Here is a 23,277-nt window from a genome sequence, read left to right on the forward strand (position 1 = left end):
GCCTACTTTATTTACAAACAACCATATATTTGTTTAAGTATAGATAAACATATGACTTTATTTTTAGAAATAAAGACTAATCATGCCAACCATATGGAAATAAAATGCAAAATAAGACTCACACACCATGTATTTGAGTGAAGTGCAGAGCTTATATCGATTGTAACAATACATTGAGATTGCAATAAATAGGTAGTCTAACATACAGCGGCATAACAAGTACTGTATTATAAAAGTGTAAATATGCTTTTATATATATAAAAGTGTACAATTACATAGATTTTGCTCAGCAATTCCAACAAAAGTTGCCTACGATACAACAAACCTATATAGATATTTCTAGGTAGGAGTGTGACTATAAGAGATTACAATAAAATACAACAGTTTATCTTATCAATGACTGTAGGTTTGACTGGTAATGAATAGAGCTGATTTTTAAAAAGGAACAAGGCTTAAGCATCTTTTCTAAGTCGGCTAGTTGCGGGAAAAATGTTTATGACAAATTATTTTTCTAGCCACACTTCTGATCTATTAAAATATAAATATTAACAAGCAATAAAATCTAAATACTACACATAATATGTATATATATTATATATCATTCAAAGCTGACAGCTGTTTTTTACATATATACAGTTAAAGCTAAAATCTCTATAAAGAATATTGATAATCAGTGATACGAAGAGAGTTGAAATAACTAAGCGGCTACATCAAAAAAGTGGTCAAGAAGCGCAGCCACTTGCTCTGGTGAGTACTTCACATATTTCTCAGGGTTCTTCGAGAAAGACAATGTTGAATATTTATCATAAAAAGCATTATACTTGGGTAGAATATATTCCTTATTGTCACGTTTCAGACTTTCACGAAGCTCCACATCTGGGATTGAGTAACCTCTCTGAGTACGAGCTATTTCTTCCATTTCTTTATTAAAACCACTGAATTTTTCCTTTGCAGTGTTACGGTCTTTGTCTTTCAATTTTCCAGCTGAAGTGACAATGTCATCATTGTTCATTATATGGTGCAAGACTTTACTCCAACTTTCTCTGTATGCCTTTTTGTGTGTTTCTATCATGTTGATATAGGTTTGTTCACAATCAGGTTCTGATATAGTTACCAGGTCGAGGAGAGCCGACCGTTGCAGTGCTTTGAGAACATGATGGCTGTTGTTGAGTCGGAACAATGCCTTTACACCAACATCTGAGTAGGCATCACTTTTGGTTATGAGTGTGTAGTTCAGCTGAGACAGAACTTTCTTTATGTAAATACCCAAAAAAGCTTTGTTTTTGTCAATTTTGTTGTGATTAGGAATCTGCAAGTATGCGTTGTTGTAGGCAGGATCTTGTCCTAAGACTCCTGCAATAGTGTCCATGTACTCCAAAAGCTGCTCCGCAAACACAAGTACATTACTAGTCAACTCATGCACGGTGCCATCTTTAGGCAAACCTGAGCTTGTATCACTGCGCACATTCTCTATGAAGTCTTCAAGAGCCTTTGCACCTGTTAAATGCAGTGTATTGAGTATATTGGTAAATTGAGAACGGATTTTAAAATCGCACCCTTCTACTGTTCGCTCAAACTCGGGTCTCATGTTCAAAAGTTGTTTCAAAATGGGAAAAACAACAAGAACAGCTCCAAAATCATGTCGGCCGATACAACGTTTCGCTCGAGTCGCTATATTTTGTCCATCTTCTACGATGGTGTCAAGGGCCTCTTGTATGATGATTTGGAAGACTTGGTGCTGATGCTGCAAGGGGATGATTCCTGTCATGAGAGTACGCTCGTGCTGCATCAGTCGTTGCAGAGCCATGACACAGACAAGGTAATTCTCCATCTCCTGCTCATCCACGACGTCCTCTCTCGCCTCCACCAGGTGTAGCGTCGCTCGTCGAGCTCCCAATGTCAGACCCGTAGAGCTCTCCAGAGTCTGCGAGGCTTTTAGAAACATTTTCTTTGATTTCTTTTCAAACATTTGTTTCATCCTGTGGGAAGCTCTTTTACCAGGATTTTCGTGTTTTGTGCCTTCTTTTTTGGGCCGTACTACAGGAGAAGCAGCCACTCCTTGCACACTACCTCCGCTCCCTGAGCGCTGCTGTTCTCTCAACTGGTGCAGAGACTTGAGCAGCACCGTGGCGCGTATTCGGGCGTACACATTCATGAACTCGTCTCTTCCTTGAGCAACAAGCCAGTCTGCCATCAGCACCAACTGACTTCCTACAGCCTCAGGGAATTGTGTCAAGGAGCTGACTGATGCGTCGTCTGTTGTCAACTCTTCGTCTACGGCAACCAGGTCCAGCAGGGTGATGGGAGGTACTGGACGGCTGTGTTTTAAAAGTAGTTCTTTAAACTCTCTGTTTAAAGCATCACCACCAGCGTTAAACAGAGATGATACATTCTCCAATTCGACACTCTGGGGGTTATTTTTCTCAAAGTAGTGAAGAGCAGTTTGTAGCCGCTGCATTGCAGCCAGGAATTCATCTAGACCCGCAACAAAAGGTCCACTTCGAACTGTCACTTCTACTTCCTGTGCAACACTGTAGTAACCGATGACATGATCGAGAGCAGCCAATGTTCGCTCGATGTTTTGCTGACTACGCTGGAGATTACCCGTTTCATTATAAACTGGTAAGATAGTTTCTTCTAATCTCGCGAGGCGTTGCTCAAAAGAGGACAGTATCCCAGTTATTCCTTTTGTAAGATTACTGCTTCGTTCAACATTTTCTTTTAACTCTTTTAGTTTGGTCGTTTCATTTTCTAATTTTAATTCAATCTCAAACTTTCTCTCCGTGGGATCAAACATTGTCATTTTAATACCTAAAAAAGAAATATTTAAATTAGCCTCAGACTAAAATGAGCAGGCTAGCCTACTTATTGTTGTAGAGTTAAGGTAGGATAATGACTTTTCTGGAATTAATTAGTATTCGCCTGCAGGATAACAGCATAAAAAAATTACACTACTAGGGACTGACAATATTAGTTTCCATTTAGGCTATTTGTTTTTTTATTTTATAACATTGGTTTAATCCTAATTAGTAGAAAGGACAGATGGTTATTGATTCGATAATATAAAATTATACAGATTTTTAAAAACTAAACTTTAAAAACTTGACAAAAAGGAAATTAATGTTTCTCTTTAATACATTGGTTCTGCTCTTTAATACATTTCAATTTCATGACAAAACCTATTTTTTGTTATGAAAAAGTATTTTTTCTATTTTTTGTGAAAGTAAAAACTTATATTTCATATATCAAGTAAAGGGTATTCCGACCTACTTATAAATTAAGGATCTAGCCAACACATCATTTAAGTATATAAACAACTAAGTTATTAAAAGTGATACGGTAGTCTTCTAATCAGGTTAGATTTAATTTAACGGCACAGCTAGCTAACTTAAGTAAGGTTCAATTAAATATTTAAAGGTTACATCAGGGTTTGGACGACACGGTTTTGGAAAGGTTCAGGATACTGTTATTTATACTCCTAAAGTGAATCAACTTGTATAACCCTTGATTTAAGCTTAATCAATCAGCCACCAGATATTGTAAAAATTCCTCTTAGGCCTAATTTCAATATCCTGTCAACAAATTTTACATTTGGACATATCTTAATAAGTTGTATTGATTATCAACCCCCTACAAAGGAAACACAAAATGAAATCTATTTTAGTACTTTTATTCCAATATCATTATGTATGTCATTCATTCTATAGTACCATCCATGGTTTAGTACCGTATCAAGCTTCGGTTGACGTGCTTGGACCATGAGTCCTCCCCTCTTACAATCAATCAATCCATGGTTAATTATTTTTTATCTTCCTAGTTCATTCTATCATATCATTCGTTCTAACATCTACAAGCAATTCTGCTATAGTCCGTTCACAAAAATTTTCCAGTTAAAGGGGAAGGTTTCCTGGGTTTATCCCACCACTTTTTTTTAGATTAGACTAATTTATTTATTTATACCAACGGCAGAACCATTTAAAAAGAATCAACAACCAGTTACATAACTAACAATATAACAAATTACCTTCTTCAATTAGGGACACTGATTCATTCCCTAAATTCAAAAAGAAGTTAAAAAACTTTCTTTTGGAGAAGGCCTTCTTCTCATTGGAGGAATATATGGAAGCTATGTAGATGTTAAGGCTCAGCAATGAAATTTATTTTAGAATAATTTTAGTATAATAGAGACTATAAAATATTGTAACAATGACGAATCACCTGTCTGAATATGATGTTATGTGATTATTGGAAAATAAATAAATAAATAACAACAAATAAATAATAATGGTGAATGAATAATAATGTAGCCTATATCAGCTGATCAGCTGTCGGCTGTTATTTCAAAGATAGGGTGAGGTGGAGGGGATGGAATTACTTCCCCTCAAACAGCCAAAATTTTGTGAACGGAGTATAGTTAACAAAAGTATTTTAATTTGTACTAAATAATCAAACATAGGAAACATTTTACAAAATCTGTATACATAAATAGCCTACTATGATGCATCCGATCATAAATACTTAGGTTATAGAAATAAAGTCTTTGATGTCTTTACTGTATTTTGTGGTAGCACAACTGACAAGATATGAGCCATTTTTTTTTCATTCTGGATGTGTTTAAGTTATTGCTGAACAAGCGTATCAATGTGGTAGATCTACTGACAAACTTAGGTAATGATCCTTCGAAACTGGATGAATAATGGGTAATTTGAGTTGGTAACTTTTTCAGGTATTTAAAAATGCCTCAAGCCTTCATCCATAACAGAAAATATTTACTGCTATGGACTCATTATATTGAGAAGTGCAGGATAGATTAGGCCTAACTTAGATCGGATATTATAGATTATTATTAAATATTATTTGACACAATAGCCTAACTATTGAAGTAAAAAGAAGCAGCACAAATCAAATTTTGGAGTCCTATAGGCTAGTCCACTTTTGGGATTTGGAAGTCAAATTTTCGAGGGGTGTTTTGTGGGGGAACGGAGTGCAAACAGCCATTATTGTATTAAGCATCCTGTCTGCCAACTGGCTTCGTGCAAACGCGGCTTAAGAGAGAGAATTAGATTTGAGACATCTGGTCTTTTTACATGACGGATTTTCTCAAGGTTGTGAAGTTGGGCTTTTCAACTCCGAGTCATTGGAAGAAGACGAACTTGTGAGATTATAATCAAATATAGGCCTGCTACCGTAGATTTCATGGCCAGACCTAGACCCATGACCAAAGTGAAGTTGAATGTGCTGTGATTTTATGTTAACTAACCTGCTTTATAAATGAAAATGCATAGGACAGTCAAGGGGCAAACAGGATGAATGCAATTCTGCAACTGGCATCCAATGGCATACCCAGGATAGTTCTTATTAATTATATTGCTTTTTTTGCCAGACAAAGATTTTTCTAAAATTCTTCTTGGCGGATGAGCCCCACAAAATGATTGAATATGAGATATACAGCTTGAATAGCCCATGGTAAACGAGCCTGGACAGAGCATCGCTGCCGTATGACCTCATGCTACATTGGATGAAGAGTCCCCGAGCAAGCAATCTCTCTCTAATCCATGAATGTGCTCGCCCCATCCGAGCCCATCATCCAGCCTCACTCCTAAAAGTCAGCCATTTTTGATTGCTCAGTTTGGTTCTTTCCTATAAATAGGCTTGGAGTCCCAGAGGCCTAACAGCTTTTTACGGGCCCCCTGGAATCTTTTGGGCCCCCCTCTGATGAGTTATTTATAGACTACCAATACAACATAACTAAACGCCCTCCCCCCAAAGTTATTTTTGGAATCCTTTACAATGATCAAACAGATTAATCATTAATAGGTAATAAATAAATTATGGGTCATAAACTGTACTATAAACTGTAAGCCCCTTAGTCGCCATTGGCTGGATTGGCTGTTAATTAACAGCTGTGTCTAAGGAATATGTCGGCCTTAGTCACTATCAAGACTACTACCACCACTCGTCCTAGACACTCATCTCCATTCATAGGCTCGTTGCACACACACTTGTACTCTCAGTCACCACGTACAAGATGTACCAAACGTAAATCTTCTTGGTTTTGCAATTGATCCAAAACTTGCTTGGGATAAACACATTCAATCAGTTGGAAAAAGACTGTCCAGGGTGGTGCATCTACTTCGAAAGTTGACTAGGCTTGTCAGTAAACCTTATTTGATTATAGTGTACCACGCTCTGTTCCATAGTATTTTAAGCTATGGTCTCCTTATCTGGGGCCATGCACTATCATGTCTTGAAATTCTCAAATTGCAGAAGAAAGCAGTAACTTACGTATTTCAACTCCTAGTAAAAGAAATGACCATAAAGTTGCAAACCTCTGTTTGTCAGCACCGGTATTTTAACTATTGTCAGTCATTACATTTTTTTGTCAGCCGACCATGTGAAGGCAAACCTACATAATTCCCTACAAGAAATACTGTTCATAGCCATGGTACAAGACATCGCTCCGACCTGGACATACCTTTCTGTCGGCTGTCTAAAACCATAAACTCTTTCCCAACGCTTGCCCTGAAGATTTACAACCACCTGCCTACGTCAATCAAAAACCAAGGGGAAACGGCCTTTCGTACAGCCCTGAAAAACTTGTTGAGGGAGAAACCATACTACAGCCTACAAGACTATTTTGATGAGAAACTTTAAGTCAATAAGCCTGCGGCAAAATCATCCACCGCCAAAGTACTTTTAATACAGTTCATACTTCAATATATGGAAGTTTTTATGAATATAGTGTAAATAGAAAATTGACGCAACCTATCCGGCTCTGCTGGTCTCGGTCAAGGAGGAGGTAATTAAAGGTAGTCCTTAGGTCAAGACAAACACATTTCACCATAGGAACATGGGTCTGTGGTGCCTAGTTTTCCGTCTGTCTGTGTTTGTAGGTTTTTTACAAAAAAACTAATAACTCCTATAAACGGTTTGAGATACAGCGTTGATATTTTACAAAATTGGTTATTTAAGACCTATTATCGTTAGAAATTATACAAAAAAATCATTAACCGTTTTAAAATGGCCACCATTTAAAGTATTTGATGCCAAATTTTATTTATTTGATGCCAAATTGCAAGAGATAAAAAAGTTAGTAAATTTTATGTAGTTTTCAATGATACCTTATTTGTTAAGAATAGAAATAATAACAGAGAAACGAGTTATTTTCGTAATGTATGACCACTTTTCTCCATTTAAACAATGTTAATAGGGACTCCTTTTTCATTGTTTAAATGGATAAATATAGGCCTATATAACTTATATATATATATTATAGGCCTACCTAACTTATATAATAATTTGAATTAATAAGTTTAGTAGCCTCTTTTTGGCTTCTAAGTTAGGGACCTCAGAATAAAAAGCATAAGAAGTTATCGGTCCTGGGCCTAGGTCTTAAAATACACCACCTACAGTAGGGCCTACCTAACTTTAGCTAACTTTCCTATAGGGAAATTCGCTAAAAAGGCAATTTAAGCCTTTTTAGGCAAGTTATGCCTAACTTTTGTAATGCTAATAAGAAGTTGGATCCAAGTTAAGTAAACCGACTCTTGGAGGCCAGACCTACTGAACACTTCTAACTTATTTAATGTAGGCTAACTTAGGCTATCACCTCTGTGTAGATAATTATATGGCATATGGTAATTTGTAAAATACCCCCGCCGCAGCAAACCTGCAGACTAAGCAAATTTCAACTTGTCTGATTACTACTAAAATATTTCCATAAATAAGACATATTATTCCCTATTTAAATAACATTAGATTTAACGAGTGCTTAGGTTTGCTGCTACGGGGAAGGTAAAAAGTGTTTTTTTGACCATACGTCAATAGTATAGGATGAAATAAATAAATTTGCCAAATGTCATCAATGTATAGGCCTACCCATAAACAAGTAAAACTGCAACAATTTTCATTTTCTCCATAAGAATAACATAGAAATTTTAAATTTCACTATTTTTGAATTTTCTCCTGTTGTTAGGCATACAACAGTGCTTCAATATATACTAAATTATTTCTTTTTTTAAGCTCTACAAAAAGGTTTAGAAAGAAATCGCAAAATTTTTGGGTTTTAGGGTCAAAAATGGGAAAACCCCATTTTTACCCCATAAAACCCCCCATAACTTAAACCCCCGTTCCCAAGGTCCGATTATGCTGGATCGCGAACTCGTTGTAATAAACATAGGTTTACACGTTTTTACCAAATTTCATCAAAATCGGATCATTTTTGCTCGAGTTATCGCGCTAACGGACGTACATATATATATATTACAGCTATGTGTCTGTGACCCTTATCTGGCGACCCCCAATACAGTAAATAAAAATTTTCGGGCTAGCAAAATTGTATGCTTAACTTAAGTTAACTACATAGTACAAATATTAGGCTATAACAGAAATGGTATGGGTCATACACATAAAAAACTTGTCACTGGCCTGAAAGTAAACAAGTTTTTTAATATTGAAATAGAAGTGTCAAAAAACAACGAAACCAGTTGTTACGGATAGGCCTATTGACATTTGGGCTTGTGACATCATTTGTTTATTTTTATTAATTTATAGACCTACCGTTTCTGTTTAATATTTGAGCTATGAATAAGTTTTAACTTACAATGTCAGTATTCAAAATATGGTACGCGAAAGCATAAAATTTGCATCTTGCTTGTCACGTCTCACTAAAAATAACGAATAACGTAAACAAAATGCTATCCATATGCTAGACTCGGTTCGGCTTTGGTAGTGAACACGGATGGGATAACTTCGGACTTTGGACTGGTCGCCAGGGGACACAAATTGGAGGGACTGGGAGCAATGAAACAGGAGATAAATTAAGGACAAAGGACGTTGATGGCCAAACCAAAGTGAAACTAAGGAATAAAAAAACTTTAGTAGAGAGAGAGAGTGTACAAGTTTTTCAGTCATTGCATAACAATATTTGCAAACACAAACCTTTAAGTTACTTTATTCCAAAAGTGCTGTTATACAATGTATTTTAATAGCCTAGAGAGTAAAAAAAGTGATTTCTCACTTTTTAAAGAATTCCCCCCGAGCTAAATTTTGAACGTCAAAATCCGGTAATCCCCGGGAAATTGACAACCCTATTAAAAGGGTAAGTTAGTGCTGCAATTCATCCAAGCTCCTTAAGGTTAGGTACCAGTACCTGAGTTAGCTTAGGTCTAGCTTAACTTTGCAGACTTTTTAAGTTAAGCCAAGTTAGAGGCCACTTAACTTAAGGCAAACAGAATTTACTTACCTGTAGGCCTAGGCTATAGCCTACCCTACCTATTTCGAATAACACAGGCCTAACTTAGGCCAAGTTAGGCTACAGGCCTACCGGTATCAAAAGATGGTTCTTGTAACCCAGAAATTGCTATGTCTGTGAAACTGCCAATAAACCAACATTAAGCTATGACGTCACGTCAGATCAGTAGATCAAGAAGGCCGTGGCATCAAAACTTCCTAACCTCAAATGCATGTATCAAAACTTTCTAACCTCAAACACATGTGTCACATGTCAAAACTTCCTAACCTCAAATACATTTTATGTTTAAATTACACCTTTTGAGCAGTTATTAAGTGTTTGTTTTACTAGTATACCATTTTTATGTTAATGCGGTGCCGAAATAAAGTGCAATGACCACTAATAACACTTGTTTTTATTCCATTGATATGTAGGCCTACTTCCACTAAACTCAAAGTGCATTTCACACTACAAACATACATCTGACTAGATTTATGTAGATTCCTTTTATGGATTATGTTACATTATAAGTCAATACATGTGATAATAAAATAGCATGCCCATACGATGCTTATGATGGTTTCTATATGTGGTAACAGTTAGACCTGCTCCTTACCCAACTACCGATTTAACAGATTAAAAAAAAAACAATTATATTTTAAAATTCGCTCGATAAATTTTCATTATTTTAATGGAGAATGTTATTTACACGTCTACACATGTTATAATAAAATGGCAAGCCCATTCGATGCTTATGATGGTTTCTATAGGTGGTAGAAGATAGGCCTGCTCCTTACTGAGCTACCTATTTTTCAGATAAAAAAAAATATATTTCAAATTTGGCTCGATAAATTTTGATTATTTTTAAGGAGTATGTTATTTACACGTATACACGTGTCATAATTAAATGGTAAGCCCATTCAATGCTTATGATGGTTTCTGTATGAGGTAGAAGTTGAACCTGCCATTTATTAGACTACTGATGTTACAGATTAAAAAAAAAATTATATTTCAAATTTGGCTCGATAAATTTTGATTATTTTTATGGAGTATGTTATTTACACGTATACACGTGTCATAATTAAATGGCAAGCCCATTCAATGCTTATGATGGTTTCTTTATGAGGTAGAAGTTGAACCTGCCATTTATTAGACCACTGATGTTACAGATAAAAAAAATATATTTCAAATTTGGCTCGATAAATTTTGATTATTTTTATGGAGTATGTTATTTACACGTATACACGTGTCATAATTAAATGGCAAGCCCATTCAATGCTTATGATGGTTTCTATATGTGGTAGAAGTTAGGCCTGCACCTTACTGTGCTACCGACTTTTTCAGATAAAAAAAATATATTTAAAATTTGGCTCGATATATTTTGATTATTTTTATGGAGTATGTTATTTACACGTATACACGTGTCATAATTAAATGACAAGCCCATTCAATGCTTATGATGGTTGCTGTATGTGGTAGAAGTTAGGCCTGCTGCTTATTGAGCTACCGATTTTTACAGATTCTTAAAAAATTATATTTCAAATTTAGCTCGATAAATTTTGATTATTTTTATGGAGTATGTTATTTAGACGTCTACACATGTTATAATAAAATGGCAAGCCCATTCAATGCTTATGATGGTTGCTATGTGTGGTAGAAGTTAGGCCTGCTCCTTATTGAGCTACAGATTTTTACAGATTCTAAAAAATTATATTTCAAATTAAGCTCGATAAATTTTCATTATTTTTATGGAGTATGTTCTTCACACGTTTACACATGTTATAAAAAAATGGCAAGCCCATTCGATGCTTATGATGGTTGCTATATGTGGTAGAAGTTAGGCCTGCTCCTTACTGAGCTACCTATTTTTCAGATAAAAAGAAATATATTTCAAATTTGGCTCGATAAATTTTGATTATTTTTATGGAGTATGTTATTTACAAGTATACACGTGACATAATTAAATGGCAAGCCCATTCAATGCTTATGATGGTTTCTATAGGTGGTAAAAGATAGGCCTGCTCCTTACTGGGCTACGGTTTTTTTCAGATAAAAAAATTATATTTCAAATTTGGCTCGATAAATTTTCATTATTTTTATGGAGTATGTTATTTAGACGTATACACATGTCATACGTAAATGGCAAGCCCATTCAATGCTTATGATGGTTTCTATAGTTGGTAGAATATAGCCCTGCTCCTTACTGAGCTACCGATTTTTCAGAAGAAAAAAATTATATTTCAAATTTCGCTCGATAAATTTTGATTATTTTTATGGAGTATGTTATTTACAAGTATACACGTGACATAATTAAATGGCAAGCCCATTCAATGCTTATGATGGTTTCTATAGGTGGTAAAAGATAGGCCTGCTCCTTACTGGGCTACGGTTTTTTTCAGATAAAAAAATTATATTTCAAATTTGGCTCGATAAATTTTCATTATTTTTATGGAGTATGTTATTTAGACGTATACACATGTCATACGTAAATGGCAAGCCCATTCAATGCTTATGATGGTTTCTAAAGTTGGTAGAAGATAGTCCTGCTCCTTACTGAGCTACCGATGTTTCAGAAGAAAAAAATTATATTTCAAATTTCGCTCAATAAATTTTGATTATTTTTATGGAGTATATTATTTACAAGTATACACGTGACATAATTAAATGGCAAGCCCATTCAATGCTTATGATGGTTTCTATAGGTGGTAGAAGATAGGCCTGCTCCTTACTGGGCTACGGTTTTTTTCAGATAAAAAAATTATATTTCAAATTTCGCTCGATAAATTTTGATTATTTTTATGGAGTATGTTATTTAGACGTATACACATGTCATACGTAAATGGCAAGCCCATTCAATGCTTATGATGGTTTCTATAGTTGGTAGAATATAGTCCTGCTCCTTACTGAGCTACCGATTTTTCAGAAGAAAAAAATTATATTTCAAATTTCGCTCGATAAATTTTGATTATTTTTAAGGAGTATGTTATTTACAAGTATACACGTGACATAATTAAATGGCAAGCCCATTCAATGCTTATGATGGTTTCTATAGGTGGTAGAAGATAGTCCTGCCCCTTACTGAGCTACCGATTTTTCAGAAGAAAAAAATTATATTTCAAATTTCGCTCGATAAATTTTGATTATTTTTATGGAGTATGTTATTTAGACGTATACACGTGTCATACGTAAATGGCAAGCCCATTCAATGCTTATGATGGTTTCTATAGGTGGTAGAAGATAGGCCTGCTCCTTACTGGGCTACGGTTTTTTTCAGATAAAAAAATTATATTTCAAATTTCGCTCGATAAATTTTCATTATTTTTATGGAGTATGTTATTTAGAAGTATACACATGTCGTACGTAAATGGCAAGCCCATTCAATGCTTATGATGGTTTCTATAGTTGGTAGAAGATAGTCCTGCTCCTTACTGAGCTACCGATTTTTCAGAAGAAAAAAATTATATTTCAAATTTCGCTCGATAAATTTTGATTATTTTTATGGAGTATGTTATTTAGACGTATACACATGTCATACGTAAATGGCAAGCCCATTCAATGCTTATGATGGTTTCTATAGTTGGTAGAATATAGCCCTGCTCCTTACTGAGCTACCGATTTTTCAGAAGAAAAAAATTATATTTCAAATTTCGCTCGATAAATTTTGATTATTTTAATGGAGTATGTTATTTAGACTCCTACACATGTTATAATTAAATGGCAAGCCCATTCAATGCTTATGATGGTTTCTATAGGTGGTAGAAGATAGGCCTGCTCCTTACTGGGCTACGGTTTTTTTTCAGATAAAAAAATTATATTTCAAATTTCGCTCGATAAATTTTCATTATTTTTATGGAGTATGTTATTTAGACGTATACACATGTCGTACGTAAATGGCAAGCCCATTCAATGCTTATGATGGTTTCTATAGGTGGTAGAAGATAGGCCTGCTCCTTACTGGGCTACGGTTTTTTTCAGATAAAAAAATTATATTTCAAATTTCGCTCGATAAATTTTGATTATTTTTATGGAGTATGTTATTTAGACGTATACACATGTCATACGTAAATGGCAAGCCCATTCAATGCTTATGATGGTTTCTATAGTTGGTAGAATATAGTCCTGCTCCTTACTGAGCTACCGATTTTTCAGAAGAAAAAAATTATATTTCAAATTTCGCTCGATAAATTTTGATTATTTTTATGGAGTATGTTATTTACAAGTATACACGTGACATAATTAAATGGCAAGCCCATTCAATGCTTATGATGGTTTCTATAGGTGGTAGAAGATAGTCCTGCTCCTTACTGAGCTACCGATTTTTCAGAAGAAAAAAATTATATTTCAAATTTGGCTCGATAAATTTTCATTATTTTTATGGAGTATGTTATTTAGACGTATACACGTGTCATACGTAAATGGCAAGCCCATTCAATGCTTATGATGGTTTCTATAGTTGGTAGAAGATAGTCCTGCTCCTTACTGAGCTACCGATTTTTCAGAAGAAAAAAATTATATTTCAAATTTCGCTCGATAAATTTTGATTATTTTTATGGAGTATGTTATTTAGACGTATACACATGTCATACGTAAATGGCAAGCCCATTCAATGCTTATGATGGTTTCTATAGTTGGTAGAATATAGCCCTGCTCCTTACTGAGCTACCGATTTTTCAGAAGAAAAAAATTATATTTCAAATTTCGCTCGATAAATTTTGATTATTTTTAAGGAGTATGTTATTTAGACTTCTACACATGTTATAATTAAATGGCAAGCCCATTAAATGCTTATGATGGTTTCTATAGGTGGTAGAAGATAGGCCTGCTCCTTACTGGGCTACGGTTTTTTTTCAGATAAAAAAATTATATTTCAAATTTCGCTCGATAAATTTTCATTATTTTTATGGAGTATGTTATTTAGAAGTATACACATGTCGTACGTAAATGGCAAGCCCATTCAATGCTTATGATGGTTTCTATAGTTGGTAGAATATAGCCCTGCTCCTTACTGAGCTACCGATTTTTCAGAAGAAAAAAATTATATTTCAAATTTCGCTCGATAAATTTTGATTATTTTTATGGAGTATGTTATTTAGACGTATACACATGTCATACGTAAATGGCAAGCCCATTCAATGCTTATGATGGTTTCTATAGTTGGTAGAATATAGCCCTGCTCCTTACTGAGCTACCAATTTTTCAGAAGAAAAAAATTATATTTCAAATTTCGCTCGATAAATTTTGATTATTTTTATGGAGTATGTTATTTAGACTCCTACACATGTTATAATTAAATGGCAAGCCCATTCAATGCTTATGATGGTTTCTATAGGTGGTAGAAGATAGGCCTGCTCCTTACTGGGCTACGGTTTTTTTTTCAGATAAAAAAATTATATTTCAAATTTCGCTCGATAAATTTTCATTATTTTTATGGAGTATGTTATTTAGACGTATACACATGTCGTACGTAAATGGCAAGCCCATTCAATGCTTATGATGGTTTCTATAGGTGGTAGAAGATAGGCCTGCTCCTTACTGGGCTACGGTTTTTTTCAGATAAAAAAATTATATTTCAAATTTCGCTCGATAAATTTTCATTATTTTTATGGAGTATGTTATTTAGACGTATACACATGTCATACGTAAATGGCAAGCCCATTCAATGCTTATGATGGTTTCTATAGTTGGTAGAATATAGTCCTGCTCCTTACTGAGCTACCGATTTTTCAGAAGAAAAAAATTATATTTCAAATTTCGCTCGATAAATTTTGATTATTTTTATGGAGTATGTTATTTACAAGTATACACGTGACATAATTAAATGGCAAGCCCATTCAATGCTTATGATGGTTTCTATAGGTGGTAGAAGATAGTCCTGCTCCTTACTGAGCTACCGATTTTTCAGAAGAAAAAAATTATATTTCAAATTTGGCTCGATAAATTTTCATTATTTTTATGGAGTATGTTATTTAGACGTATACACGTGTCATACGTAAATGGCAAGCCCATTCAATGCTTATGATGGTTTCTATAGTTGGTAGAAGATAGTCCTGCTCCTTACTGAGCTACCGATTTTTCAGAAGAAAAAAATTATATTTCAAATTTCGCTCGATAAATTTTGATTATTTTTATGGAGTATGTTATTTACAAGTATACACGTGACATAATTAAATGGCAAGCCCATTCAATGCTTATGATGGTTTCTATAGTTGGTAGAAGATAGTCCTGCAACCTATTACTCTTATTTTTGTTGTTGTAAATATTTAGTTTGGTAGTACCTGCATAAAATACAAAAGAAATCTATGTGTTCTAACACTTGAGTAGAACATGGCACATCAGGTGGTAAGCAATTGTACTGTAAGCAATTGTAAGCAAGATGTACTGGTTTTGAAGTCATACACTGTAAATTTTTAAACTTATTTCCTAAATCAATAGCCTACGATGGAGCTAGTCCAACTTTTACTCCCACTAGGAGGTACGATGTGAACAGCCATACAAGTGCAGTAGCCGACCATGGAGCAGGTACAGGTAGGCTAAGTATTCTACAGATGCATTTTATTTTATTTCTTGGGTATCTTAAGAAATAATGATCATATTACATAAAATTCATTAAAATTGTGTAAACGATTTTTTGGATATACATTTTTTATTAAATGGGAAAATCGGTAGCCTAGAATTGAACAGGCACATCATTAAAATCAGTAAAATCATTAGCCTACGAAAGTGCAGACTGCAGGTCCAACTTCTAACTCATACAGAAACCATCATAAGCATTTGAATGGGCTTGCCATTTAATTATAACATGTGTAGAAGTCTAAATAACATACTCCATAAAAATAATGAAAATTTATCGAGCGAAATTTGAAATATAATTTTTTTATCTGAAAAAAACCGTAGCCCAGTAAGGAGCAGGCCTATCTTCTACCACCTATAGAAACCATCATAAGCATTGAATGGGCTTGCCATTTAATTATGTCACGTGTATACTTGTAAATAACATACTCCATAAAAATAATCAAAATTTATCGAGCGAAATTTGAAATATAATTTTTTTCTTCTGAAAAATCGGTAGCTCAGTAAGGAGCAGGACTATCTTCTACCAACTATAGAAACCATCATAAGCATTGAATGGGCTTGCCATTTACGTATGACATGTGTATACGTCTAAATAACATACTCCATAAAAATAATGAAAATTTATCGAGCCAAATTTAAAATATAATTTTTTTATCTGAAAAAAACCGTAGCCCAGTAAGGAGCAGGCCTATCTTTTACCACCTATAGAAACCATCATAAGCATTGAATGGGTTTGCCATTTAATTATGTCACGTGTATACTTGTAAATAACATACTCCATAAAAATAATCAAAATTTATCGAGTGAAATTTGAAATATAATTTTTTTCTTCTGAAAAATCGGTAGCTCAGTAAGGAGCAGGACTATCTTCTACCACCTATAGAAACCATCATAAGCATTGAATGGGCTTGCCATTTACGTATGACATGTGTATACGTCTAAATAACATACTCCATAAAAATAATGAAAATTTATCGAGCGAAATTTGAAATATAATTTTTTTATCTGAAAAAAACCGTAGCCCAGTAAGGAGCAGGCCTATCTTCTACCACCTATAGAAACCATCATAAGCATTGAATGGGCTTGCCATTTAATTATGTCACGTGTATACTTGTAAATAACATACTCCATAAAAATAATCAAAATTTATCGAGCGAAATTTGAAATATAATTTTTTTCTTCTGAAAAATCGGTAGCTCAGTAAGGAGCAGGACTATCTTCTACCACCAATAGAAACCATCATAAGCATTGAATGGGCTTGCCATTTACGTATGACATGTGTATACGTCTAAATAACATACTCCATAAAAATAATGAAAATTTATCGAGCCAAATTTGAAATATAATTTTTTTATCTGAAAAAAACCGTAGCCCAGTAAGGAGCAGGCCTATCTTCTACCACCTATAGAAACCATCATAAGCATTGAATGGGCTTGCCATTTAATTATGTCACGTGTATACTTGTAAATAACATACTCCATAAAAATAATCAAAATTTACCGAGCCAAATTTGAAATATAATTTTTTTTATGAAAATTTGGTAGCACAATAAGGTGCAGGCTTATCTTCTACCACCTATAGAAACCATCATAAGCATTGAATGGGCTTGCCATTTAATTATAACATGTATAGAAGTCTAAATAACATACTCCATAAAAATAATAAAAATTTATCGAGCCAAATTTGAAATAATTTTTTTTTTTTTAATCTGTAGCTCAGTAAGGAGCAGGCCTATCTTATACCACCTACAGTAACCATTATAAGCATCGAATGGGCTTGCCATTTTATTATGGCATGTATATACGTGTAAATAACATACTCCATGAAAATAATAAACATGAATCAAACCAGATTTGAAATAATACACTTTACTCATTCTGTTGATTGTACCAGTTGTTGAAGCTGTTTTTGTTTACTGTAACACTGTTACAATCTCGTACGTCGGGAGTATATTTCGTGATTCAATATTATGGTATAACAGTAACAGTGTTATATCATTATTTTTTTTCGTATGTGCCTCGGTTACATTTATTAATCAAATGAATTAAATTTAATATTAAAATAGGCTGAAAGGAATGTTTACATATCTCTGTTGCGAGTAATGCACTTTGAGGTTAGTGGTTCATAGAGTGATACAATGGAATAACAACAAGTGATATTAATGGTTATTGTACTTTATTTAGGCAACTCAGTTATATAAAAATGGTACATTAGTAAAACAAACACTTAAACACTGCTCAAAATATATGATTTCCACATTTTTCAGTGAAACATGCATTTGAGGTTAGGAAGTTCTGAAGCCACGGCCTTCTTGATCTGCTGATCTGACGTTGACGTCATAGCTTAATGTTGGTTTATTGGCAGTTTTACATCCATGAAATTGCTGCCAATGCAAATTTAGGGTAAGCTTATTGGCCTCAATTTTTAATCCAAATGATATTTCGAGTAAGACCCCAAGTAAAGTACTAGCCCACACCCTAGGCCTAAGTGTAGTAACTTAAGTTAATTACGCTTGGGCCTAGCTTGTAGCATTAAAACAAACATATGCTAACTTAGGCCTAGGCCTAAACTCAGATTGGAGTAAGTAAGTTAGGGCTAGTTTCAGCTTAAGTAAGGCCAAAATGCTTGAGAGAGAATTTGCAATAAGACATTTTTTTATTGACCGTTAAGTAAATACAAAATACAATAGGTCTTGTTCGCCAATTTTAAAATAGGCCTAATGAGTTAGCTACATAAAATAAGAAATTATATGGCGAGTCAGGTACAGTGTGGTATTGGCTTAAGGACTATTAAACAAACATGAATCGTAAATAATTTAAAGACAAAACAATTAATAAACATTTCAGAACAAAAATAACAAAACAAGCCTAAACTATCACAATTTCTCGCTCAAAGTATTCCTCCACCGAGTACATGGGATTTTCCTGTAGCCATTTATAAAATTTAGTTAGAAACATTTTATCAGACTTTAAATTGACTAGGCAAGTTGGTAATTTATTGTATAATATCACAGCCAAATAATCATGGTATTTTTGTGCCACACCTAACCTACATCTAGTAATATATATTTATTGCAGTAGCAAGTCCCCAAGTTATAAATAGGCCCTAGGCCTGAACTTGACTCTCCGAGTGTTTAGCGTCGCGTAATCGACGCACAACACACCCGCCGTTGTGTTATGCGTCGCTTTTGCAACACACAAACATTGTTTACGGCAAAGGCTCTGGGACGGACTGAATCAGATTGAACTGGATCGAGATTGGTGTTGTTGTTTTCAGCAGATTCTAAGCTTTCTCCTGATGTCTGTTTCTAGACGCTTTTCACTTTAGTTCTGAAAATATTGTAGCAGATAGATGACGTGCGTATTTGTAAACAACTTGGTTAACCTCGCACCGATGACTGATGTGTTGTATTACGTTTATCATTGTTTTAGTAGGCCTAGCCCATTAAAAATAAAAAGTAGTGATACAAGTTATGTGGTGCATTAAAAGAAGATTTAAGTGATTTTGAAGGGAGCTCCAACCTAAAGGTGAGTGAGCGTAGCGAACGAACTTCAACCAGAACGTGATTGAGCCATGCGAACAAGATCATCTTGAAATTTAAGAAGTTAAACGGGGCAAAGCCCGCGAGTTACAGCTAGTAAATTATAAAAATTTATTTAGCGCACGCAAACATAAATTTTCTTTCATTTAGGCCTAGGCCTACCCTAAGTATTTTATAATTTTAGAGAAATGTTAGGCCTAGATCTAACCCCACAAAAATTTTTGAAATTTGTTTGTAATGTCTTACTACTTATATTACATTGAAGCCCATAATTTTACAAACAAAATGATAAAACATAAGTGATACTTTAGAGTATTTTTCCAAGATAGGCTACATTAATAAAACCCTGCGATTGCGCAATAAATGGGCCGACATTAATACCATTACTAAGTATGGACACTTGGAAGGTGTAGTACGCTAGGGGCCTAGCTTGTAGCATTTAAAAAAACAACACTTAGGCCTAGGCCTAAACTCAGATTGGAGTAGGCCTACATTCAGCTAGGCCTAGGCCTAGGCACTAATGTCCAAACTTAAGTTAGGTCAAAATTTTTTAGAGAGATCTGTAGTGACATGAAGGATGATTTCTTCCTTGAACAACTAGGCTAGGCCTAGCTTAGGTCATAGCATAGATAAAACATATAGTCTTGCACCATCTTGAATATAGGCCCTAGCCTAGGCTAGATTGATATAATCATGTAGGCCTAATGGCCATTTAAAAATATGGGATTTGATCCTCCTAGTCAACCTCACAAAATGCTAATAATATGAAAGGGTGTAGGGTAAGTCTACATACCTGTGCGAACGTAGACTGTTTTAAAAACTTGTAAAATTTACTTCTCCGTCCCCCTTTGTCAATTCAACATACGCAAACGATGGTTACGTTTACGTTGCAGGTTGCAGGTAGTAACAAAACAAATGAAATTGGCGAAATTGGGGAAAGTGGAAGGGAAGGAAAGCCAATTAAAGTAGGCTAGTAGGCTAACTCACTTTCCTTCCAAAGTGTAGTGTAGTGAGTGAAACTAAAATTGACTAAAAAACTGAATCTGTTGAAACTGAGCAACAGAAGAGAGCAAAGCAACAGTAAATTAATTCTAACTCTAGTCTAGTCCAACCAAGGTCTAGTTCTAGTTCTAGTCTAGTCTAGTCTAGTTCCGGACTTCCGGTAGTCCTCCAAGTCACGACACCTTTCCAACAGGAAGGAAGCCCCACCCCTCCAATGCCGAAAGCTTCCGAATCTTAACGAACTTAGCCGAACTGTTCACAGTAAATTGTAATCTCTATCACTGCCATGCATTCATTTATTCATACAAACGGCAAACGCCAATTTACAACAAACATGCAAACCGCAAACCATAGTGATATCAAACGTTAGCATATGTAATCTTTGGTGATATCTTTCTTCTAATATATAAAATTCTCGTGTCACAGTGTTTGTCTGCAAACTCCTCGGGAACGACTTCACCGATCGTTATGAAATTTGGTATGTAAATTCTGTAGGTATGCGAATCGGACGTAAACTATTTCCCGTTTCGAAATTCTTAAAAGGGCTCCGCCCCAGTGGCTCTGGAGTTTCCCATGTTAACCTTATGAGAAATGGAATTAATGAATCTTAACAGCTGTTTCAATTAAACAAGTTGGTTCTGTTCTATGATGTTCAATAGCATTAAAGTTACAAGGATTACCAACAGGGTGCAGCACTATTATTTCTTTTACATTTATGACAACAGCTAATTTGCAACCAAAAGGTGAGTGAGCGTAGCGAACGAACTTCAACCTGGAGGCGAGTTAGCGTAGCGAACGAGCTAACCTGAAGGCAAGTGAGCGCAGCGAACGAGCTCCAACCTAAAGGTGAGTGAGCGTAGCGAACGAGCTCCAACCCAAAGGTGAATGAGCGTAGCGAACGAACTTCAACCAGGACGTGATTGAGCGATGCGAACGAGATCATCTTGAAAATTAAACGTAACGGTACTTTCTTTCCATCGGTCTGTCTTAGGGGAAACCTATAACTTAGGCGATACGAGGTTCGCCGGGTCAGCTAGTTTGTAATAAAAAAATACTTATGTACAAATCAACAATAATAAAGTTTGAAATACAACAGTGATAATATGGCTAGTTTTATACAGCCATTTGAACAACAGAATGGAAAAAAGCAAAGTATGCAACACGATTGAAATATTTTGGCAGATAAAAACTCAGTCTTCTCAATAAAAATATAACACCGCACAGCGACTCAATAATATGATCTCCCTAGTCAAGGTGAGGGCCCAGAGTAAAGCCCAACAGATTTACATGATCAGTATGATCAGGAACAAAATTTATCATCAACTGCACGCACTAAAATTTATTTTTCATTTGTCATTGTCATCTATACCTCACGCATATTTATTTTGGTTTATACGTTTACGCATGCTCATCAGTGTATTTAATTCATATTATTGATCAAAACTGTTAAAATGGAGTTGAAATAAATGTTGAAATAAATGGAGTCCGTTGAAATGTAAAATAAAAATCAGTTCACTCAGCAGACTTTTCCAAACGTGATTGCCTGAGTCTAGGATTAATTGAGGATCAATTTGTTAACATTGGACCAGGCAGTGGCAGTAGCAGAAAAAAGAAAACTCTCAACTTTGGATTTTGAAAGCTTCAAAAGTAATTAAAGGATCTTTGGCAAACAAAGGTAGTGTCATATGCATAGATAATTAATACATTACCTGACACTGCATAGTAACGATCATTAATGGCCACCCCACCAAAAACAAAAAAGGGCCCAATATGGGGTCTTGAGGGACACCATGATTAACTGCCAAAGAAATGAAATGAAATGAAAATGATTTATTTAGTCAGGCAAAGTTAGGGCCACATGGCCCTCTCTTACATTTAACCTGTTTATACAAATCTAAACATACAAATAAAACAAAACAATGTACAATACAAATAAAATACTATAATCTATTTACAATATTTAATGTAAAAAGAAACAATACACTTTTAAAACATACCACCTTACATAAACACCCACACACACACACACCTACACACGTACACGCACACACACAACACACACTCGCAAGAACTAGCACACACACACGCACACCTGTCAGTGATCAACCAAGCGCACGCCTAGGATATACCAACCACGGCCATACGTCCAGAAAACAGATTTTTTAGTGCTGTCACAAACCGGGGACGGCTATCAAGGGTTTTTATGGCTAGAGGGAGATCATTCCAAAGGCGACAAGCAGAAACAACAAACGCTCTGTCATAAACTGCCGTTCTATGATGAGGCATACGCAAAGTTACTGAAGCAGAACGTGAGTTTCTTACACTTTCTTCAGCTACAAATTTGAAGTCGTTTAAAAAATATTTTGGAAATTTTGTTTTTAATATTGAATAGGTTATCATAAGAATTTTTATTGATCTTAGGTCACATAGTTTTAGTAATTTAGAATCAACATAAAAAGGAGTGATGCGCTCATTACGTCTCAGATCATAAACAAATCTTAAACAGTAGTTCTGAGTGCGTTGGAGAGCATCAGCGAGATTTACAGTCATGTCATTGATCACAGAGTTACAGTGAAAGAAAGAAAGGGGTGGAATTTCTACCATTCTTCTATTGGCTGTCATGGAGTGACGTCTCTCTTCTCTTGAGGGTTGAGACGTCACTCTTTGTTGTTTGTTGACTCATTTGGATTTAAATAATAATCGATATTTTAACTATATCAATTATAAAATTAAACTGTCATAACCTTACCTAACTAAGTTAACCAAACTTGCTGGATAGTGAAAAAATCTAAAACTATATAATAGGAAATAGTTCTGTTCGTAAAATAAAATTATAAATGCCTCAAATTCTAACAAAAGCTTATGTACGAGTAATTGCATTCTAAGCAAAATCTTTGACAAAAAGTTAGTGTCACCGGTAAAATTCGAT

The 23,277-nt window shown here is 34.8% G+C and overlaps 1 protein-coding gene across 1 annotated transcript; it reads right to left on the bottom strand.

Annotated features, from left to right (window-relative positions):
• Nucleotides 1-112: 112 nt before the first annotated feature.
• LOC129002186 (exocyst complex component 7) lies at nucleotides 113-20,304 on the bottom strand. The gene is made up of 2 exons (XM_054429811.1): nucleotides 20,140-20,304; nucleotides 113-2,811 (listed from the first exon to the last, which is right to left on the bottom strand). The coding sequence occupies exon 2, from the start codon at nucleotides 2,801-2,803 to the stop codon at nucleotides 698-700; it is 2,106 nt and encodes a 701-aa protein (XP_054285786.1). The 5' UTR covers nucleotides 2,804-2,811; nucleotides 20,140-20,304; the 3' UTR covers nucleotides 113-697.
• Between the last annotated feature and the right edge of the window lie 2,973 nt (nucleotides 20,305-23,277).

Source organism: Macrosteles quadrilineatus, unplaced genomic scaffold (assembly GCF_028750875.1).
Source record: "Macrosteles quadrilineatus isolate MER2022 unplaced genomic scaffold, UCM_ALF_1.0 Scaffold_9__3_contigs__length_116548681, whole genome shotgun sequence".
Classification (NCBI taxonomy): Eukaryota; Metazoa; Arthropoda; class Insecta; order Hemiptera; family Cicadellidae; genus Macrosteles; species Macrosteles quadrilineatus.